Source organism: Psammomys obesus, unplaced genomic scaffold (assembly GCF_907164565.1).
Source record: "Psammomys obesus unplaced genomic scaffold, mPsaObe1.curated_primary_1811, whole genome shotgun sequence".
Lineage (NCBI taxonomy): Eukaryota > Metazoa > Chordata > Mammalia > Rodentia > Muridae > Psammomys > Psammomys obesus.
In genome coordinates, this window is record NW_026587215.1 from 3,928,326 (window position 1) to 3,950,879 (window position 22,554).

Genomic DNA, 22,554 nt, shown 5'->3' on the forward strand with positions numbered 1-22,554 from the left:
CATGGGAAGTATCTGTTCTCTCATGGAGCCCCAGCCCCAGCCCTTCAACCTCATTTTGTGAGGCAGAAACTGGGTTAACGAAAAATAGAACACGTTCCCAAGAGCTCACCCTGTGCTCGTGTTCCCGTTTTGGGGCCTACTCAATGGCATGTGGGCCTCGGGACAGCCTTCCTATCAAATAAGGCTCTACCCATAGTGCAGAGCAGAAGATGACATCAAAGGTCAAGAAGACTGACTGCGACCAGTCAGCCAGTAGAAAGGGCGCTTTTCGTCCTGTGGGGCACCTCCGGGAAGTCACCAAACCATCGACAGAAGATCTGAACCCGGGGCTGTAAGTTTGAAAGCGCTAACATTTATGCCCAGTCTTGGCGATCACGTGTCCCACCTCTAGACCCCCCAGTTACAGAATTAAACTGAAAACTGGAAGAACTTAGGGATCCTAAAGCAGGTTGTGTTTTATTTTGTGAGACAGGGTCTCATATGCTGCAGGCTGGCCTTAAACTTCCTATGGATTCCAGGACAACCTTGAACTTCTGGTCTTTCTGCCTCTCCCTCCTGAGTGCTGGATTATTACAGGCTTGCACTATTGTGCCTGCTGTGTGTTTGTGTGTGTGTGTATGTTATTTTTTTTGTTTCCTTTTTTTTTTTTTCTGAGACACTGTCACTCTTCATAGCCCTGGCTATTCTGGAACTAACCATGTAGACCAAGCTGGCCTTGAACTCCCAGAGCTCCACTTGTCTACCCCCTGAGTGCTGGAATTAAAGGTGTGCGCCCAGCCCACACACCTGGCCCATGCCTGTTTTTGTTCTGTTTTTTTAATGTGGCATTGGCTAGGCGAGCATTCTAAGAGCTGAGCTATGTTCCCTATCTCTTGTTTTGGTGCTAACCTACGTGATTATTTTGTCTTCCTGGCAGGGTGGGGCCGTGAGCACCTTCGGGAGTGGCTGGCTTCCACAGTCCTCTCAACCGGTGCCCAGGATCCAGAGCTGTTCCCGGGCTGCTCTCAACTGCTTGTCTCTCTTCTCTTCCAGACGGAGTCCACAGCTGGTGAGGCTGAGCAGGGCGAGGCCGGGCCCTGCCCGAAAGGACACCACAGTCCTTCACCGGCCCTTGCATCCCAGAGCCCACCAGGCTCTCCCGCTGGCCCCACCATGACGTCAGAGCCTACGTCACCTCCGGTGGTGCCCCCTCTCCACTCCCCCAAGTCCCCCGTCTGGCCCACTTTTCCCTTCCACAGGGAGGGCAGTAGGATCTGGGAACGTGGCGGTGGAATCGCCCCTCGGGACCTGCCCAGCCCTCTGCCCACTAAACGGACCAGGACGTACTCGGCGTGAGTGCCTTCCCCTCCCCTAGGTCCCTGAACTTTATGGAGGGCAGGGTCTAGCCTGTCCTTCCTCCCAGGAAGCTGTGTGACTGTCCAGTGACTTCAGGGTCTCTTCTTTGATGCCTTCATTCCAGGAAAACTTACTGTTAAGTAGGCACCTTAGGTACTCAGCACTCAGGGAGGCAGAGGCAGGCAGATCTCTGAGTTCGAGGCCAGCCAGGTCTACTGAGTGAGTTCCAGGACAGCCAAGGCCACACAGAGAAACCGTGTCTGGAAAAAAACCATAATAATAATAATGATAATAATAATAATTAGTAATAATAGGACTTAAGTGTTGCAGGTGGAACAACACTGAGTTAAACTTTTAAGGAAGGGTGGTGGACTGTCAGGGACCAGCCTTGGGCGTCTGGGGAGGTGATAGCTGAGGCCAGATAGGAAGGGTTTGTGGGAGCCAAAATGTTTTACATTTATTATTATTGTTCTTTCTTTCTTTATTATTATTGTTGGGGTGTGTGTGTGTATGTGTACCTGCCACAGCCTGTGTGTGCAGGTCAGAGAGCAATCCGTAAGGAGCGGGATCTCTTTTTCCACAGAGTGGCTTCTGGGGTTCAAACTCAGGTGTTCAGGCATGGCGACAAGTACATTTTTCACCCCCCAGGGCCACCTCATCACCTCAGTTATTTCTGGGGACAGGGCTTTGCTATGCAGCCAGGCTGACTTTGAACTGGTGGGCTCTGTTGGGTTTCGCCGGCATGCACCTCTGTGCCTGGCTGCAAGGTCTCCATTATTACCGCTAATCTGGATAGCAAAGAATGTGTTGTCCTGTGTAGAGCAGATGGATAGTAAACAGCAAAGGACAGTTAGTGCCATGGAAGTGAAGATGCCTCTTGGCATTGGTTTGGTTTTCTAGCTTGAGGATGGAGCCTGGGCCTTGCACTCGGCGGGCAAACAATCACCACTGAACTACAACCCCAGCTCTGCTCAGAAGCCTTCCATTAAAGCCTAAACAATTGGATGGAGGGTGCTATTTAGAGGGGCACTGACAAAGAACTGCCCTTGTGCCACACCAAGAAACACTGGTCAGGCCATTGTCCTGCTCCAGGACCCAGTCTTGTTATTTATCCAATGGCAGTATTTTTGTGTGTGTGTGTGTGTAGGGGGTGGTGGTGTCTAAGAACGGACTCTCCAGGCCACAGCTCCAACCCCCTTCCCCTATCCCCAGGACAGCTCGAGCCTCTGCTGGCCCCGTGTTCAAGGGCGTCTGTAAGCAGTTCTCACGCTCACAGGGCCATGGCTTCATCACGCCCGAGAATGGCTCCGAGGACATCTTTGTGCATGTTTCTGAGTGAGTGCCTGCTCCCTCCCTGTTTCAGGAGAGTCTCCCCTGACCCTCTCCTGCTCCCTGTCCCTGTTGAGGAAGGGAGGCTGGGGTGAAGCAGAGATCAGCCCCCCAAACCCCGATAAGGACTGTAAAGGCCCTTTGGCACTGTGCTAAGATCATGGGAGCCCTGAGGGCCAGATCTGCCTCTCTCCATCCCTTCAGAGAGGGGGAAACCAATCAGATACCCATTTCAGAGCTCCAGGTAGGGCTGGCTGAGGGTCCCTGGTTGTCTGCTCTGATGCTGAGCTGGTCTTTCCCCTCCTCTTCCCCAGCATCGAGGGGGAGTATGTGCCTGTGGAAGGCGACGAGGTGACCTATAAGATGTGTCCCATCCCACCCAAGAACCAGAAGTTCCAGGCCGTGGAGGTGGTGCTCACGCAGCTGGCTCCCCACACTCCCCACGAGACATGGTCTGGCCAGGTTGTGGGCTCCTAGGCAGGCGGGGGTCCCCCACGAGGAGGCAGGCAGCAGCCAGCTCCGTGCTCCCACCGCGCTGCCGACCAGCCCTTGGGTGTGCTCTTTTGTCTGTCTGTCCGTGCTTGTGGCTGTGAATGTGTGCTCTCACCCACTTGTGACCCCAAGAACCCGTGAGGTCCAGCCTGGGGTTGGAGTACAGCTAGCAGACCTGCCTTGGCCTGTCTCCTTCCCCCCAACCCCGCCACGTAAACACAGGGCCGCCTCACCCTCTTGTCCACTATCTATATACCGAGTCTCTGTGGGTCTGTGTCATGTTCTTGAGAACCTGGGGGACCCTCTCCCATGAGCCTGTTTCTCACTGCTGTCCTCGGATCTACTCAGTCCAGTACCCAACCCTGTCTGCTTGTGCTCCTGTCTCTTATGCTGGACCTGGGTGTCTGCCACGGCCTGGGACCCTTCCTCTCAGAAGCCAGGCCTCTAACTTTAGGAAGAGGACGAAACAGAGGTTCATGGCCAACCCCTGCCATAACCTAGCTCATCTTCCTGTCCCCACCCCTTTGGTGCCCTGGCTGAAAGCAGGAGGGAACTTAAGAACTCCTGCTGTGGAGGCCAATCCTTTCTCTTCAGCCGGCAGATGTTCTCTGAACCAGAGGCTCCTACCTGAGCCGGGAGAGCCAAGCTCATTCCCTCCCTGAGGTGAGGTGGGGACAGTCTCCTCCAGCTTGGACAGAATCTTCTCTTCCACCAAGATGCACAAACCCTGTGGACGCCCTGCCCAGTGTTGGCCATGACAACAGCTGAGGATGCAGCGATGGACTGACATGTCACCTTAGGCAAGGCCAGGTCCAGGCACCCAAAGGAATGGTCCTTATCCAGGGAGGCCACCGGCCTTTCCCCCACCCCTCTTCCCGGAGCTATACAATGGCTCTTATAGATCACTAATAGGGCAGCAGCTGAGATGGCTTTTCTCTCATTCATTCCTGAAATGACTATCCCTCTTATCTGAAGTCCCTTTGGGGCTAAGACATGTCCCTTCTAGAAAGCTCATTACCTATGAGAGAAGTGGGGTCCTGGGTTCAGGGAAGGCCTGTCACAACAGTGACCCATTCTGCAAGTAAAATGTGAGCACAGATAAGATGCTCAGGATGCAGGGGTCAGTGCTCATCTAGATGGCCTTGTAGGTGTTCCAGGACCACAGGGTAGTCTTTTGGGGTATTTGCACCCCACCTTGTCCTAGTACCCTTTGCACAGAGTCCAGCAGCCTAGAGCTGCTAAGGAGTGCCGACCAGCCTCCCATACTGGGAAGGACCTACCTATCTGACACCTCACTGTGAATTAGGCTTCTCTAGCAAGGCCTGTCCCTGCAAGCTTGAGGACCCAAGTTCAAATCCCCGGCCTGCCTGTAACTGAGCACTGGGAAATAAGACAGCCAGATCCTTGACAAGGAACTTGTTGGTACAGATGGACCCCAGGGGCACCCGGGTCTCGCTCCTGTGAGCAGGCACTTGGTGGTCATCATCTTGAGGCTTCCTGAGTGGTAGGGGTAATAAGCCTCCTCTCTACTCTTGGGGGCTGCAGTGCCCAAGTCAGAACTCCCCCCTACCCAGATCCTAGCCACGGACTCCCATCCCTCTTAACACTGGCAATAAACTCAACTGTGACCCACCCTGCCTTTGAGTTGCCTGTCTGTGAGGGCCCTTGGGTAAGGGTCTGAGGAAAGACACAGCGTATTGGCAATGTTTGGGGCTTCAAGGGATCACAGACCTCTGCACAGGCCCCTCTCTGCAAAGTGTGGTCAAGAGCCATCACAGCTTCAGACACATCTAACACACCTTGTTTTGGGAACTTTAATATCTGCGACAAAGTCCTTTGAGTAGTGCCCCTTCCCTGCCACTCTGTGGCCAGCAGGCTCCACAGCATAACTCACAACCACCCTCTGGGGTGAAACTTATTCTCTCCCAAAGATCAGCAGCAGCAGGCCACGGATGTCGGTGTAGACTGTCTCATCAGGCGCCACCTGGCTGGAGACTGCTGCCGCATAGGCCCTGGCCCTGTGTGAACGGGCCTGGTGGCTCCCCACATGATACAACCATCCTGGACCAGTGGGATGGGAACCTCGGCACCCCACAGTTCTCCCTTCAGGCCTGGCCGGAGCTCTTTGAAGGTCCCGATGCTCAGCTGCGGACACCGTCATGCCTCGTGGGCCGTCTCTGGGAAGAAGAGCTCCCGGCATCGTTGCACGGTGTCCTGAGGGGAGACCACGCTGTGGCCGACAGTCCGGGGGTCCGCGTAGATCTCAAAGTCATTCCCACCCTGTGCTCAGAGGAGAGAGGGAAGGCATGGTCTTAGGTGATGCCCACAGAGCAGAGGAAGCCGGGAATGGGCCCAAGAGCCACCCTTCCCATACTGGCTCCTACAGGCCTGCCCGACTGGCTGTATGGCATGGATCAATTGTGTCCAGCCCCCTGAAGACCCCAGTCCTCTGAACTGTAGGTTGGGAGCAGTGATTGTCTTCTGGTGGGGGGACCCCTAAAAGTCTGTTCTGTTGTCCCGTCCTAGCCTGGACCTCAGGCATTGGGTTGAGGGGAACTGGGCACTCACAGGGCTGGTCTCGTTCCCAAAGAAGTGGATGATGTCGAAGCTGTCCTCATCCAGGCTGTCCAGGCAGCAGCGCTTGTCCCAGCCCTCAGGGAAGACATCGAAGCTTATCATGCCTCCTGCAGAAGGTGAGGGCTATGACGAAGTCCTGGGACAGACAGACACTCACTCACAGAGCTAGGGGGCAAAGGGCTCTGCATCTGAGACAAGGTCTCCTGTACCCAGTTTGGCCTTGAACCTACAATGTAGCCAAGGATGGCCCTGAATTCCTGATCTTCCCCCTTCTACCTCTTAACTCTCAAGCGCTGGATAACCCGACACATGGCACTAGGCCCAGCTCTAAGGCACCCTGTCCATTCAACAACCCTGAGAGCCAAAAGAAGATGCTAGATGGCTTCTGCCTCATCTGGGCAGGGAACAGCCAAGAGCAAAGGTGGGCTCACTCAGCCAGCATGGCCCAGACCTAGGGTGATGACGGCATGCTGGAACCCGAGCCACAGTGGAACTTCCTGGGAGCTCTGAGCAGCAGTGTGACACAAAAATCGTCGGCTCTAAGTGACCTCAGCATGTGTTCTTCCCTCTGGCTACTGGGGAACAAGCTGAGATGGCAGCTGGGATATCAGATGTCCCAGGAGCCTCAGGGGAGCAGTTAGGGGCAGAGGTTGAGTTGAGTCAGTCCTGGAAAGAGCTTTAGAACGTTTGACTTGCTGGGCTCAGGAAGGGTTGGGGACGACTCAACATCAGGTCATTGAACAAAGTGGGCAAAACTGGCACAGTTAAACACTGTCCCCTGCTTGTGCCTGAGCCCCCCACAGGAAAGGCATACCTCGGGAGAACCTCAGCCCCTTGCCAGCAAACTCTGTCTTCAGGGCTTCCACAAACTTCTCCCGGATTTTCTCCTTCTGTGGAGGGAAAGGTGCATATTGGATCAGAGGGCCTTCTGCCTACCAGGCCCAGAAACCCCACTAGCTGCCTGGTCTTATGGGTGAACATGGCCTCCGCTTTACAGATGGGGAAACAGAAGGTCACCATGCCTTAGCATCAGTGCTAAGACCTAGATCCAGAAATCAGCAACCCCTGTCAATGGGGGTTGGAGACAAGAGGAGAAAGGTGGGAGGGCCTGGGAGCAGGGTTGAGTTAGGTCAGACAGGACCCACCCTGAGATCTACAAGCTAACTGGGTTCCAGGCTTGATGGCCATGCGGCTTAGCTGTGTGGTCTGGGCAAGTTACCTGACCTCTCTGAGCCAGTTTCCAGAACTAAATGAAAAATTAGCAGCTTCTCCCAAAATTAGCAGCAAAGCTCAGAGTGGCCAAGTGACAGGGCCTATAGCTGCCCAGCAAATGGCACCTTGTCCAGTTCTGAGAACTCGATCCTCTCTTCCAGGGTACAGCTGCGGCCAATGGGTGAGATGTTCAGCATGCCATTCCGGAACTCGATGAACGTTCCCCTGAGGGTGAGGAAGAGGAGGGTTGAGAGGGAGAGAAGCCACGGGGAGAAGAGACCAGCTGAGTTTTCAAATCCTGTCCTATACAGAACCATGGTCTCCCTGGATCTCACAGGGTATAAGAATGCACCCATCCGATAGGGCATGGTGGTGCAGGCCTGGAATCCCAGAGGCAGGTGGATCTCTGAGTTCGAGGCCAGTCTGGTCCACAGAGCTGAGTTCTAGGAAGCCAGGGCTCTGTTACACAGAGAAACCCTGTCCCCCTGTCTCCAAACAAACAAAAAGCCGTGGTTTCCATGTGAGGGACTCCGCCTCTCTTCCTTCATGCCTAGGTCAGTAGGGGCCTCTTACCGCTTCTTGGGCAGTCTGAGCAGGGCCATATAGCTCAGGCAGAAGTTGATCAAGTCCTGCAGCAGCTCCTCCCCCAGGTGGTTCTGGATGGTCTGTGTGAAGGACACAAGGCTCGCATCGCGGCACACGGAAGCGTGGGAAGCGCTGTGCGAGGGCCTGGGGACACTCACCTGCTTAGAGAGTAGCCGCCCATGCTTGTACTGCACCGTCCCGTTCTCAGCAAATACATAGTCGAACTTCTCGATGACTTGAGAAGTCGGGGGAGAGAGGAAGAGCATGAGGCCAGGACCCACGGTCACCCCAGAGCAACCACTGGGGATGAAGTCTGTGCTGTGTGGCCTGGCAGCCTGAGCCCATCTGTTCCACCCTGAGGTGGCTTTTCTGGCATCCTTTCCCCCTGAACCTTTGCTTCTCCCACATCAGCCAGTCATTCCATTCCATTAGGCCACTGCTTGGGTAGGGCCTCTGGCCTGGGGTCCTCATTCCTCCAAGAGCCAGCTCTTGGATGGCTCAGTCATCTTGGATGACTTCCTGGGGAATGCCCAGAAGAGGGCGCCAATCCACAGTACAGAGATTGCATAGCACCACCAAGCTCTGGCTGCTCCAAGCAGCAGCTGGGGGTCAGAGAGGCCCAGGGATCGAGGATGCCCTGCAGGATGTGTGGGTGGCGGATCATCACTGGGGCTGTGCTAAGTGGTAGAAAAGGAGGCATGGACAGATGGAATAGAGAGTGAGGACTTGTTAGCGAATAAACGAGGACATGAGAAAAGGGAAAACTCAAGGAAGCTTCTAGCTTGAGGGGGCGCTGAGAAGAAAGCAATGTTCAATTTTCACCATTAAAATAAGACAAGTGCTGGCTGTGGTGGTGTATAATTTCATGACTCAAGAGGCCGAAGCAGGAGGATCGATAGGAGCTCAAGGTCAGCCTGGGCGAAACTGTCTCAAAACAAAAAGCCGAGTGTGGTGGGTTATGCCTGTACTCCCAGCACTCAGAAGGCAGAGGCAGGAGGATTGCTGTATGTTCAGTCTACATACTGAGTTCCAGGCCCGTCAAACTTCCATAGTGGGACCCTGTCTCCAAAAACCAATAAACAGGGCTGCTGAAGGTAAAAGGAGCATGCCACCAAGACTGACAACATGAGTTCAGTCAATTCTTGGGACCCACATGGTGAAAGGGACTTGATTCTTGAAAAGCTTCCTCTGGCCTCCATTTGTAGGCACATACACACAAATAAGTTAATCATGTCTTTCTTAGAGTAAGATCATTGGATTGACACATGCTCATTCTCAACCAATCACAGCCATTGTTAGTTATGCTGTCAGTAAAGAGGAAGAAAACAAAGGAAAACCAGGGGCTGGAGAGATGGCGCAGCAGGCACTGCCTGCTCTTCCAGAGGTCCTCAGTTCAAGTACATGTTGGCTCCCAACCAACTACAGTGAGATCTGGTGCCCTCTTCTGCCGTGAAGGTGTGCATGCAGACAGAACACTGTATACACAAGAAATAAACCCAAACAAACATGTGGGAACCAGCTGTCGGCAGGGAGAAATTGCAATGAGCACTGTCTAAGGGAGGCTGCTCTGCTTTTAGCTGTTTCTCCAGAATCTAGCACCTGGCTATGAGCAGATACTCACTAACCATTTGTTCAGCACCGGGACCACCCCACCCAATCCCAGCTGGAAAAAATGCTGCCCTCACCTACCTTCATCCCCATCACCGAGCTGCTCAGCGATCTTGCAGTAGTCCGAGCCCCCTACCACGCCAATCTGCACCCTACTTCTCAGCTTCTGCAGGAAGGCTGACACCTCAGGATCAATTTTCTGTGGGGGTGGGACAGGAAGGACAAAAGGAATCTAGTTATCAAGAAGTCCAGGAGAGATGGCTCAGTGGTTAAGAGCACTGGCTGTTCTTCCAGAGAACCCAGTTTTAATTCCAAGCACCTACATGGCAGCTCATAACTGTCTGTAATTCCAGCTCCAAGGGATCTGATACCCTCACAGACATACATGCAGGCAGGACACCAATATACATATAATAAATAAATTATTAAAAAAAAAAAAAAAAAAACTCTGGGAACTCTACTTGGCTTAGTGCTCAGAGCCCTCCTTCTGTCAGAACCTGAGCACTCCCAATTAAAAAACCAGAAATGGAAAAGGCAAAAGTGTTTCAGCACTAACATAATCCCTAATTCCACAGGTGGCCTCAAATGATGTATTGCATAAAAACAAAAATACACTAAAAATATTGTATAGGTCTGGGTTACTTGTCTAAAATGCATGGGTCTTGGCTTTGAAAAGAAAGGCATGTTACAAAAAAGAAAAGAAAGATATGTAAACAAGCCGTACACAAGGTCTGTGGCTACAGTATGGGCTTGGTGAGTAAGCAACCTGTCTTGAGTCCTAACAAACTGAATTCAATCCCAGGGAGGCCCGTAAGAGAGAAGTCCTCTGACCTCCACTCTCAATAAGGCTCAAGCATGCCTACAAAATAGTGCAAAATAAAACACTACAATGAACTGCCTTCATCTCTGAGTTGGAGGCCAGCCTGGTCTACAGAGCAAGTATTTGTGTATTGGTGAGGAGGGACATACACCAAAACCTAAGGGAAAAAAAGCCAGGCATGGCGGCGCATACCTTTATTCCAGGAATTTAGGAGGCAGAGGCTGGAGAGATTCAAGGCCTCAGAGGTCTAGGCTAACCTTTGACTACAGGTGAGTGATCTTATCTAAAACAAAAGAATAGGGCTCGGTGGTACACACCTATAACCTGAGGCTTGGGAGAAAGAACACAGATTAACTCAATGTGCTACAGTCTAAAAGAAAAATTTCTTGAGAGCATCAAAAGTGTCTTAAGGCTGTGTATCACTTACATATGAAACACAAATGAATTATGTGGGTCCTATTGCCATTATAACACATTATGTCTTCCCTCAGTCCACTGAAGAATATCCAAAACCACAAACATTTCTGGTGGCCAGCATTTCAAACAGCAGGGTGTGGTGGTGCACGCCTTTAATCCCAGCACTCAGGAGGCAGGTGGATCTCTGAGTTCAAGGCCAGCCTGGTCTAGAGTGAGTTCCATTCCAGGGCAATCAAGGCTACACACAGAAACCCTGTCTCATAAACAAAAAAAGATTCTTCATGGGCTGGAGAGATGGCTCAGAGCACTGGTTGCCCTTCCAGAGGTCCTGAGTAACCCACAGTGGCTCACAACCATCTATAGTGAGATCTGGTACTCTCTTCTGGCACACAACCCTGTATACATAATAATTTCCTCACAACATGCCTGCCACAGTAGGAGCCACTTTCAGGAGATCACAGTTACCATTAAATGAGATAAGGTGTCCAAAGACTCTCCACCAGGGAAATTTGAACAGGTGAGTCAGAATTCAAGTTTCCATATATTCCGATACCAAAGACTATAGTATAGCTACAGACAATGGCAGAGGGGAAACAGGGATTCTCTCAAGTGCACAAAAGTGTAAGTTGGTGCGATTGTTTTGAAAAGCAATTTGGCAAGAAAGATCTACTGAAACTTAAAGCATTTCAACTTCTCTGTTCCTTGGGGTTTTGTTTATAATAGTGCAAAACTGACGGCAAGCAACTCCCATGCTTATCGGCCAGACAATGACACATACATATTGGAAATATCACCAGGCAAGGGCACAGATAAGGGCAGATGTTTGCTACCAACAAGGCAAGGTCCTAACACAAGCTGTTTACAGTCTGAAGCAAGTTGCAGGAAGCCACTAACAGGACAGGATAACGGCTCCAAGTCAGTAGCAAAGCCTCACAAATTAGCGCCTACTATTTCCTGTGGGCAACTCCATCCTGATAAAGGCAGCCAACTGAGCCATACTACTTAGACAATGATACTACTCTGCTGAGGTCAAAGTGGTCTTTAGCCTTTAATATTTTCATTCTTTACAAAAACAATGCACTTGTGAACACATATATAATTAAAAAAAAAAAAAAAAAAGCTTTGAAAAGCATCAAGCCCAAGGGTCTGGCAGAAACTGGACAGGCGGTTTTCCGTCCAGGCCTTACCAAGTCAGTGCAGCATTGGGCCAGTCCAAGGCATGCCTAGGACGAACCACCCCCTCTGCAATCCTGCACCTTCATTACTGGTCCCATCAAGGCTGCCAAGAAAGGCGGCAGGTTCCTTCTGGAGATGGGAAGGGGTGTCAGGAAGCTAAGATTTAAGGGTTACAGAGAGTGGGAAAATATGCTTCGGCTTACAGTGCCTCAGTGATCCTGTTATAACCAGACGAGCCCCGGGGCCTCTCACCTCCACATGGGTGGAGTCAAAACACCAACAGTAAAAAAATAAAACTCTCCAAAAAAAAATTAAAAAAAAAATGCAGTTCTCTCCCTCTCCGACCTGAGGTGGAAGGTAAAAACCCTTAAGAGGCTTAAGAAACTAAACCCAGGGTTAGGCCTGTGGACTCCAGGGTGGAATGGCTCAGAGACCTTTCTTGCCCTCAGCAGAGGGCGACTGTGGGCTTGGGACGCCGCGTTCTAGCGCTAGCTGGAGGACCGACTGGCTGTGCATCCTAGGGGGGAAACAAGGTGGGAGCATTCCAGAGCACAGCCTCGGCCCTGTGCAAGCCTGGGGCCGGAGACGCCCGGCCTCCCCCATAGACGCTGCTCCCAGGAGAGGACGCGGCCTCCGCGCTCGCGAAAAGGACGTGGGCGCCAACCCGCGCGCGCAGCGCCGGGGCCTGGAAGGCCAGGTCCCTCGGTGACAGGGACCGGTGCCACTGCGCTCCACATCCCACAGCGGGGCGCGAGAGCGTCGGCGATCACGCGGCGGTGCCGGCTCCACGCTGGGTCACGGATGCCGGCGTGACACGGGGCGCGGGCTTCTCGAAACCTCGGGGCCCCTTACCTGGCGTGCTGGCGTGAGGGTCCCGTCCACGTCGAACAGGCAGAGGATGCGCTCCTTCCTGCGGGAGCCCTCGACGGCCACAGCCATGGCTGTCGCTCCGCGCGCCGAGCGCCGTCGCCGCAGCGGCCGCCGGGGTCGCGCGCTATAGAGGCCGGGCGGGGCCGGGGCGGGGCGAGATGCGCGGCACGGGGAGGGGCGGTGGCCATCGGTCCTCCCCCGGGGGAGCGGGGCCTGCGCGGCCGGGGGAGAGCGCTGGCGCCTGGGGTGGAGGGGCGTGGCGGGGGCGGAGCCAGAGCGCCCGGTCCAGGACGGAGACAGGGACGGGCGGGAAAAGGGGCGGAGCCGGAAGACAGCGTGGGGCCGGCGGGTTGCTGGGGATTGCTGGGCGTGGCCTACGGGCTCGGGGGCGGGGCTTAGAGCACGCTTGCTGGTAGGGCAAAGGGGTCGCCCTGAACATCTTGGGCTTCAAGGAATCTTCCGGAAGGCAGGGCGCGGTGAGCAAAGACGGCAGGGTTGGTATCGCCCTGCTCTACGTAACGCGTTCCGGGCCAGCCAGGGCTACGGAGCAAGACCCTGTTTTGATTTTTGTTTATTTTGCTTTTTCAGGATCAGAGTTTCTTTTTGTAGCCCTGACTGCCCTGGATAAGACCCTGTTTGTAAAACGAAAAAGAAGAAAAGCAAAGACGAAAGAGAAGAAAGGAAAGAAAAGAGAAAAATCTCTCTTTTTTTTTTCTTCAGTCAAAGGTAGTCTGCCGTAAACCTCCGACTTGTAAACTTTTATTTAGATCTTTTTATTGTGTGTGCATGCGCAAGCAGGAGCCCTCCTAAGGCAGGTGAGCCTCCATGCGCTGGGTGCCAAATGCCTAGGCCTCTGCATAAGTGCTCCTAACTCTCTTATAGGAGTGCTCTATGTGCATGCATAAGAGGTCGGTGGTTGCCAGGAGCTGAACTCGGGACCTCTAGGAAGAGCAAGCAGGGCTCTTAATCAACTGAGCCATCTCTCCAGCCCACTTCTCCACCTCTTAGGTGAACCTTTTCATCTCCCCTGGTAAAGCTTGTGTTCTGCCTCCACACTTCCGGAACTCGATATACTGAGGCTGGAGACCCCTTTCCCTTTCCTTTCATTTTCTTTGAACAGGGTTTTGGGAGACCCCAGATTGGACCACAGCCAGTGGGGAAAAGATACAGTCAGCACCCTCTGTTAGAGTAAAAAGCAGGTGAACTTCCTGTTCCAGAGGACTTGCTAGCCAGGGTTTGGATTCTGGCACACCCTTTCTGCAAAAATAAATTTCTTGCTGAGCTCCTTTCCACTTGTATGCTCCTTTGTTCACTCTGTAACTCTGCAACCTTTGCAACTCTGAGGTTATTCTTTATTTCTTTTTTTATGTATAAGAGTGCTCTATCTGCATGTACATCTGAATGCCAGAAGAGGGTATTATATATCTCATTATAGATGGTTGTGAGCCACCATGTGGTTGCTGAGAATTGAACTCAGGACCTCTGGAAGAGCTGTCAGTGCTCTTAACCTCTGAGCCATCTCTCCAGCCCTATTCTTTCTTTCATGCACAGGTTTTGCTGATGGCTTTCCTTGCTACTAACCTTATACCATTCTGTCTCCTGGTAAAACCCATCTCACCATTCACCTCCCTTAAGAAACAGTCTCCAAACTGGGCTTGGTGGTGTACACCTATAATCCCAGCAGGCAATCTCTGAATTCGAGGCCAGCCCAGTCTACAGAGTGAGTTCGAGGACAGAGACAGGGTTTCCCTGTGTATCTCTGGCTGTCCTTGAATTCACTCCTGCCTCAGCCTCTCAAGTGCTGGGATTAGAGGGGTGCACCAGCACCGCCCGGGGAAAGTCATCTTTTTTGTATGATTCCTTTGCATCTGAGAATAGGGAATTAACACTGTATGTAAAAGAACACACATAATACCTAAAGTTTGGTTTCAGAAATCCCTCCGTCCCTACCTGCTGCAGGGCATGGCTGGCAGGCCCTGCCCTTACCCTACCCTGAACTCTCCAACCCAGGGGCAGGGGCGTCTCCTACCCCTTCACTATATAATGTAGACATTTTGGGTTCTTTTCCCTCTCTGCCCCTCCCCTGCTCCCAGTAAACCTGCATTTTTATACTATAACTTTGGTCTGGAGAGATGGCTCAGAGGTTAAGAGCACTGGATTTTTCTTTCTAGAGGTCCTGAGTTCAATTCCCAGCAACCAGATGGTGGCTCATAGCCATTTATAATGAAATCTGGTGCCCTCTTCTAGCCTGCAGACAGAATACTGTTTAAATAAATTACAAATAGATATACCATAACTTTGTCTTGCAAGCTCATTTCGCTGTTTCCAAACACACAGCAGACCATCAGTGGTGAGGGGACAGAGACAGGGGCTGTCTGCACACTCTGCTGCTGGCCTCACCACACTGAGGTATCCCTCTGATTTTAGGGAGCCCCTTCCCAGGCTCTCCTGGGAGTCAGGCTTCCACTGAGAAGCTCGGCACTAGCCAGCCAGTGGGGACTTATTTTATTTTTCACTGTATGTACGTGTGTTGGACTAATGTTTCTGTGCTATGACCTGTCTCATTGTTTTCTTTCCTCACCTTCTGACTGGTTTAATAAAGAGTTAACAGCCTATAGCTAGAAGGGAGAGGAAGGGCAGGATTTCCAGGCAGAGATAAGAATTGTGGGAAGAACTGAGAAGTTTGGGATTTGCCAGCAGACAACAGAGGAAGTTGAATGTACCCAGGGCTGAGGAGTAGTGGGCCAATGTGGCTAGAATAAACGGGTTAATTAAATTATACGAGCTAGGTGGGAAATAGCCTAAGTCATTATCATAAATGTATATATTATGGATATATATTTATCACATATAATATAAATTATTATTGTAAATATATAAATAGCCTCTCTGTCATTATTGGGAACTGGCAGTTGAGACATTCCAGTTCTATATGCATTTGCCTGTAGGAATGTAAACATGAGCACAGATACCCAGGAAGCCAGAAGAAGGTTTTAGATTCCCCAGTTCTGGAGATACAGGCTGTTGTATGTAAGCTGCCCAATACGAGTGTTGAGACTTGAACTCAGGTCTTCTGCAAGAGCAATACGGCTCTTGACCACAAAGCCATCTCTGTAGCACAATTGGAGATTGTATTAAAGACATTTGTTTTCGCTCCAGCTTTTCCTTATATTTGGTTACTTATTTATTTGTGTGTGTGTGTGTCTCTTGGGTGTGTTTGTGCTGGTGTGGGTGCTACAGCACAAGTGTGGAGATCACAGGACTTGGTTCTCTCCTTTTACCATGCACGTCCTGAGGACCAAACAGGTCATCAGGCACGTTTTGTTGTTGCTAGTCATATTTATTTACTTTATGGTTTTTGTGTGTGAGCACATACATGAAACAGCACATGTATGGAGGTTAGAGGGCAACTTACAAGAACCACTTGTCTCCTCCCACCGTGTAGATCCTAGGAATGAGCTCAGGTTGTGAGGCTTGGCACCGGGACCTTTACCCACTGGGCCACCTCAGTAGACAAGGCACAGTACATACACTTCGATGTAGGCTTGAGCATGAGGGTTCAGAAAAAGAGCGTAGGGGCCGGAGCGATGGCTCAGTGGTTAAGGGCACTGGCTGCTCTTCCAGAGGACCCAGGTTCAGTTCCCAGCACCCACATGACCACCCACAGCCCTCTGTAACCCCAGTGCCAGGGGACAGGATGCCCTTATCTGCTCCACAGCATCCTTCATGGAGGGGGGGGGGGCATAACCTCACCCAGCCAGACACACATACACACACAGAGTGGAAAAGAAAAGAAAAGAGGAAGCTGGCAGTGGTGGCACATACCCTCAGTCCTAGCACTTGGGCAGCAGAGGCAGATCTCTGAGTTCAAGGCCAGCTTGGTCTACAGACTGCCAGGGCTACACAGAGAAACCCTGCCTTGAAAAAAAAAAAAAACAACCAAAAGGATAAATAAATATAAGAGCGAGACACACACACACACAACAGAGAGAGAAGAGGGTTCTAGAGATGCCTTCGATGGACTTATAATCTGGCCCAATAAAATTTCCTGCCACAAATATTGCACAAGGAGTTTGGTATGTTTCCCTTCCTGGAAAATGGGGTTTCTGGTGACATTCCTAGAACACTGTGGTACAGCCAGGAAGGGAAAAGGGCCTCAGGAAGTTGTTAATTGTGTGAATTTATTTCCTTGCTACTGGCAAGAGACATCAACTGATGCCGAGTGAAGGGACCTTATTTCATCTCCCCTGAACTTCCCATAACTCTCTATTCCATGTATTTCCTTCCCTCTAGACTTTGTTCCCCTAATTTTAAGTGTTGCTCAAGACAGAATGTCCTACGTCCTTTTTTTTTTTTTTTTTTTTTTTTAAGACTGGGTCTTTCTATGTAGCCCTAGTTGCCCTAGAACTCACCAGACCAAGCTGGCCTTAAACTCATAGGGATCCACCTGCCTCAGCTTTCTAGTGCCTGGATTAAAGGTTTGCACCACCACTCCTGGCTTTCCTTTCTGTAAAGACTGACATACAAGTTCCCTGTGTTTATATCGTTTCCACACATCAAACTCTTCCCTTCCCCCACACTGCCTCTTGGAGTCATTGCTTCACTTATTCTATAATTATAAGATTTACTGAGACCGTTGACTGTTGCTCCTATTTGTGTTTCAGGCTGAGTACTTGTGACTAGATAACCTACCAGGGGCTCATCCCTGGAGAAAACGGAGACAGGGTCCCACTAAGTAGCCTTTGTTGGTGCAGAAATCACGGAGATTGCCTGTCTGTGCCTCTATGTGTGAGGATTACAGGTATAACATGACTGGCACCATTCTGGCCAGAGCCAAGAACTCTCACTTTGTTTCGCCTGTGATCTGCAGGGCATACCTGGGTGGGAATTTTTTTTCACTTCTGTCACCTTGTCTGAGCAGCTAGGATTCACCTTAGCAACATGAAGCTAAAGCTTTAAGAGGCCGTTGTTTGGGCCCAACAACAAAAATTGGAGTGGAGAACTGAAAATATATCTCTGGAGCAAAGTGATTGCCTAGTAATTCCAAAATGAGCTTTGGAAAGAAACAGAGAAAATGATAGAATCATCTACACTGCAGTTTCGTGTCAACAAGCTGAAATTAAGCCCTTTTTGTCTTTATACAGAAATGTAGCCTGAAACGACCCAATGTTAAGTAAACTATTCTTTCACTGTCTCTCTCTATCTCTGCCTTGCAAGAAAAGTGTGGTAGCTTGAGTAAGAACGGCCCCCAAGCAGGGCATGGTGGTACACCCCTGTAATCCCAGCACTCAGGGAGACAGAGGCAGGTGGATCTCTGTGAGTTTGAGGCCAGCCTTGTCTCCATAGCTAGCCCAGAACAGCCAGGGTTACACAGGGGGGGAAGTCATGGCTACACAGAGAAACCCTGTTTCTGGGAAAAACAAAACAGGCCCCCAATAGACTCCTAAATTTGAATGCTTAGTCACCAGGGAGTGGGACAATCTGAGGATTAGAAGGATCAGGAGGCGTGGCCTTGTTGGAGAAAGTGTGTCACTGCAGGTGGGCTTTTAGGTTCCAAAAGCCCATGCCGCCTGTTTTTAATAAAACCTCGAACATTTGTTTTCCATTTTACCAATAAAGGCTCAGAAGCCAGATGCTGGGGTGAAAGCTCAGAGAAGCAGAGAAGGCACCCAGGTGACCGTCCTCCTCAGGAATGTCCCAATGTAGTCTGGTCTACACAGTGAGCTCCCAGACTACACAGAGAGATGCTGTCCCAAAACAAAACCAAAAACAAACTTGAAAACTATGTTGTTCCTGGACTTGGCGACCTGTGCATTTGGGCCCAGAGCTCTGGAGGCAAAGGCAGGAGGATTGAGCTACTCAGCCGCAGTGTCAGCTTTGTCCTCTCGCCGTCCACACTGTCTCACACTAGGACCTATACCTACACACCTGTGAGTGGGATTGCTGTGCCGTGGTCTTGTTTGTTTGGGTAGCCTGAGGAGCCCGGTCTACAATTTGTTCATCGAAGTTATAGGTATAACTTCGCCTGACAGGTGGATGAAAGCCAGGAATAGCAAGGCCACCCCCTTCCTACAGGCAGGCCTCCATGTTGGAGGACTGACTACACATTTTCAGTCCTTCTGTGGCAGCTCTGAGAAACTAGTAGACTCCTCTCGCTGAAGGCAAGGAAGGAGGTGTAACAGGTGGAACGCCCAGCAGCAGGTCAGCTGAGCTAAGACTGGTAAACCCAGTAACGTGTGGTGGTCAGGAGGCATGGCAGGCCCAACACCAAACGTTCAATAACCAAGATAAGTAACATTTAACTCAAAGAGCTATTTATTTATTTTGTAGTTTTGAAACACACAGCCTCATCTGGCCCAGGCTCTTTCTACACAGCTGGGAATGGTGTAAATTCCTAACCTGCCTGCCTCTACCTCCCAAGGGCTAGGATTTCATATGTGTACCACCACGCCATCATGATAAGTAATATTTTAATACAATAAAATTAAATAGGGGTATTAGATGGCTGTCCGCTAGTGATATACTCAAAGAACTTTATTTCCTAGAAAAATTTCAAGGAAATAGATTTACATTATACAATTCTTTAAATCTAGGTCATCAGCCGGGTGCAGTGGGGCACACACATAATCCCAGCACTCTGGGAGGCAGAGACAGGAAGATCTCTGTGAGCTCGTGGCCAGCCTGGTCTACAGAGTGAATCCACGGCCTTGTTTTAAAAAAAAAAAAAACAAAAAACAAAAAAACAGACAATAAAGTAAAATAAAATAAATCCAGGTCACCTCCCAAGAGCCGGTGGCACAACAGAGACCCTTCACAACATAGAGTGTGTGACATCCCTCCCCTGTCCGTGCACTCACCTCAAGGGGCTCACTTACCTGAAGCAGGAAAATCAGGCCTGGGTCGGCTTGCCCCACCCTGGGGCCAGTCCCCAGTCAGCACCATTGTGCCCCTTTCATAATGTCCCCAAAGAGAGGTAGGGGATATGGCATTTAACACCCAGGGCTAGTCTCCAGGCATTAGAAGTTGAGCTGAGAGTGGCCTCATGACAGCCTTGGAGGAAACCACTTGCCTGAGCTTCGCAGAGACCAGAGTGCAATTGTCGACCCATGCTGGCTGCTGTCCTGACTCCTGTAAGGATTTTCCTTTCCACCAAGATGGAGCTATAGGAAGAGCATTGTGTAGGAGTATTTATTCTCCCTACTTTATTGGATTCTTATACCTCGCCCCCCCCACACCTTCCACCCTTATTAGGATGGAACTCTAGGTAGAGAAAGAAGGTTAGAGGGGTAAGGGATGTAGACATTTTTAGACTACTTCCTGCTAATTAGGGCCTTTGGGTTTGGGGGGGCAAGTTCAGACTTCGTCAGAATATCTCAAACATCTTCTTGTCTCCTTTCTTTCAACCACTTGATAAACTAGCAACCAGGAGCAGCAGGGGAGAGCAGCAGCGCCTTCTCGGAGGTCCCCATTCCTCTGCACTCTGACATTTACACCCTCTCAAGAGTCCCCAGAATTCCAAACGTAAACTATCTGCAGTTGGCGGAGATCGAACCTCTGCTAGAGCATGAGGCAAATCATAATCACCAGCTGTGACGCAGCCCCACACCCCACACCTGGGATTATTCACATGACATAATTGGGTTTTAAAAGAAACCAAAACTCTCACCTCACCCCTGTTGGTGGCCCACCCTAGGGTTCCAATCTACGATATTATTGAGTTGGACCTGGAAAGGAGCATGTTGTGGGGTATTCACCAGAGAAGACTGCTCAGAGGTGGGTTTAAGCCAATTGAAGGTCTTTATTTTGGGCTGGAGAGATAGCTCAGCGATTTAAAGGCTAGGTTCACAACTGTAAATGTAAGAAAGTATTTATTAGCCAGCTAGTAACTACAGTGGGTGTTTGGGAACCCAGTGTAGCCCCAAGCTTTTCTCAGGGTGAGCTTTTAAGCACAAAAACCATGTTTTGGGTTGACGTACTTCTGTTAATAAGAACAGTTACGCAGGAACAGAACTGCAGAAGCCAAAAAGCAAGCTAGTACATTTTGAGAATTTCCCAGAACTATATGGATTTTTGATGGGTTAGGTCTTTTAGTTTTGGGTGGTGGTACTATCTACTCGCTGAGTTGTTTGCTTTGGTTTTTCAGGATAAGGTTTATCTGTGTAGCTCTGGCTGTCCTGGACTCTCTTTATAGACCAGGCTGGCTTTGAACTCACAGTGATCTGCCAGCCTCTCCCTGCCTGAGTGCTGGGATTAAAGGCATATACCACCATGCCTGGTTCTGCCTGCTGAATTTTCCAGCCTGAATGGTACTTCCATCGTGGTCTGGCACTGGTTACAGAGTACAGAATGAATACTGGTGCCTGTAGGCCAGCAACAAGCATGGAGCCACCCACAGGCCTCGGTGACATGGAGATCAACTAAGGAGGGGTAGCATGGACAGTGGAGAGGAGAGCAGTGTCCAGTCCTTGCTGTGCTCTCAGGGCTTCTACTCCAACTCACCCCCTGCCTCCTTTGCCACACTGAAGGGTGCAGCAGACAGCGCCTGCCTCCATTCCACTGGGACTTCTGAGCCTCCGGGCTTCAGAGGTCTGGATCTCCAGGGAGGTCAGGGTCAGAGCCTTTGCTGACCCCAGTGAGTGACAAGTTGGCATGTGCAGTGCCAGGCCCACCAGTGCCATTTGATCAAAGGCTTGGGGGGTCATTTTTCTGTTTTCCTCATGGCTGCCCACCCTAACCACAGGCCGCTGGCATGAGGACGACACTGCCCTACCTATCCCCGTGTGGAAGACTGTTGGGGGAGAGATTGACCCGCCAAGAGACAAAGGGAGAATAAAAGACACAGAGGCCAGTGGCAGGTGACAAGAACCTTACCTAGGGCAGGGCAGTGGTGATGCATGTCCTTAATCTCAGCACTCGAGAGGCAGAGGTGGGGCAGGCGGATCTCTGTGGGTTCAAGCCAGCCTGGTCTACAGAGCAAGTTCCAGGACTGACAGGGCTACACAGAGAAAACCCTGTCTTGAAAAAACAAAACGCAGCACCCACATACACAAAGGGCCCAAACCCATGGACCTCAGCGAATTCTCTGGCAGTTGTTTACAGTTTTCTCAGTGTTCTCAGATCTGGCCTAAGAATCGTCCAGGTTCTGAGTCTGGCCTTCCTGATCAATTCAACAACCTCAGACATGTTCAAAAAATTCCCCGGCCTTGGTTGCCACCCTCTCACCTCCCACAAGCTACGTAAGTAGTACTCTTGCGACAGCCAAGTGGTGTAACCTGCAGTACCAGTCAGCCCTCTACAGTTAACTCGGCTCTTACTCCAGTCTGGTCGAGACCCCTCCCTGCGTTACAGAGCAGGTGACTGACTTGTGGCCAACCTCGAAGCAGCTCACCCGACACCTGCACACTGTAAAGATTTACAGGGCGGGTCATAAATCACCTCACACCACAGGTTCCACGTGGGAGGCTTTACTAGAGTCTCTGGGTGAGGCGAGAGGAGAGATAGATAGAGAGAGGAAGGGCGGGGAAAGGGTGGGACCCAGCGCATGCGCAGGACGAACAGAAGCGCGTCTCGCAGTGGTGGTGAAGGGACTCGACTCCGCTGAGTTTCCGGAGGTGGCCACAGGGATGTCTGAGGTCCCCTGGGAGCTGGCCATAGAGACGCTTGTTTACCTATTCCAACACCTACCACGTTCACACAGAAGCACCGTGCGCAGCTCCTTTGGAACTTAACGCCCAGCGTTTGATGCCCCGCCCCCTCCCTCCCCTTCCTCCCTCTCCCCGCCCTGCTCCCCACCCCACCCCGCCAACACACCGAGGGAAAGAACCTCTGGGGCTGTGTATCTAGCTTGCTTTGCCTCTTCTCTAAACAACGCCTTCTTTTTTATAATTTATTTACTTTTTTTTATGAGTTACGGTTTATTGACTTTGTATCCCAGCCGTAGCCCTCTCCTTCGTCCCCTCCCAATCCCACCCTCCTTCCCTCATCTCCTCCCATGCCCCTCCCCGAGTCCACTGTTAGGGGAGGTCCTCCTCCCCTTCCCTCCGACCGCAGCCTGTCAGGTCTCATCAGGATTGGCTGCTTTCTCTTCCTCTGTGGGTACTCCCCTCAGGGGGAGTAAACCCGCCTTCTAACCC

At 51.1% G+C, this 22,554-nt stretch overlaps 2 protein-coding genes across 2 annotated transcripts; one reads left to right on the top strand and one right to left on the bottom strand.

Annotated features, from left to right (window-relative positions):
* The first annotated feature begins 308 nt into the window (after positions 1-308).
* Positions 309-4,797, top strand: Csdc2 (cold shock domain containing C2). Its single transcript, XM_055603050.1, has 4 exons — positions 309-331; positions 1,033-1,331; positions 2,548-2,670; positions 2,979-4,797. Exons 2-4 carry the CDS (start codon positions 1,153-1,155, stop codon positions 3,139-3,141), a joined length of 465 nt encoding a protein of 154 aa, XP_055459025.1. The 5' UTR covers positions 309-331; positions 1,033-1,152; the 3' UTR covers positions 3,142-4,797.
* A 150-nt stretch (positions 4,798-4,947) lies between these two features.
* Pmm1 (phosphomannomutase 1) lies at positions 4,948-12,552 on the bottom strand. Its single transcript, XM_055603049.1, has 8 exons — positions 12,404-12,552; positions 9,220-9,337; positions 7,689-7,765; positions 7,519-7,610; positions 7,071-7,170; positions 6,548-6,623; positions 5,725-5,840; positions 4,948-5,436 (listed from the first exon to the last, which is right to left on the bottom strand). Exons 1-8 carry the CDS (start codon positions 12,488-12,490, stop codon positions 5,314-5,316), a joined length of 789 nt encoding a protein of 262 aa, XP_055459024.1. The 5' UTR covers positions 12,491-12,552; the 3' UTR covers positions 4,948-5,313.
* Positions 12,553-22,554: the final 10,002 nt, after the last annotated feature.

Coding starts and splice junctions, on each gene's coding strand:
- Csdc2 (XM_055603050.1), top strand. CDS start 1,153: ATGACGTCAGAGCCTACGTCACCTCCGGTGGTGCCCCCTCTCCACTCC. Junction 1,332..2,547: donor CGGACCAGGACGTACTCGGC/GTGAGTGCCTTC, acceptor CCCTATCCCCAG/GACAGCTCGAGCCTCTGCTG. Junction 2,671..2,978: donor ATCTTTGTGCATGTTTCTGA/GTGAGTGCCTGC, acceptor CCTCTTCCCCAG/CATCGAGGGGGAGTATGTGC.
- Pmm1 (XM_055603049.1), bottom strand. CDS start 12,490: ATGGCTGTGGCCGTCGAGGGCTCCCGCAGGAAGGAGCGCATCCTCTGC. Junction 6,624..7,070: donor AGTTCTCAGAACTGGACAAG/GTGCCATTTGCT, acceptor TTCCCTCCACAG/AAGGAGAAAATCCGGGAGAA. Junction 5,841..6,547: donor GGGGCTGAGGTTCTCCCGAG/GTATGCCTTTCC, acceptor CACCTTCTGCAG/GAGGCATGATAAGCTTCGAT.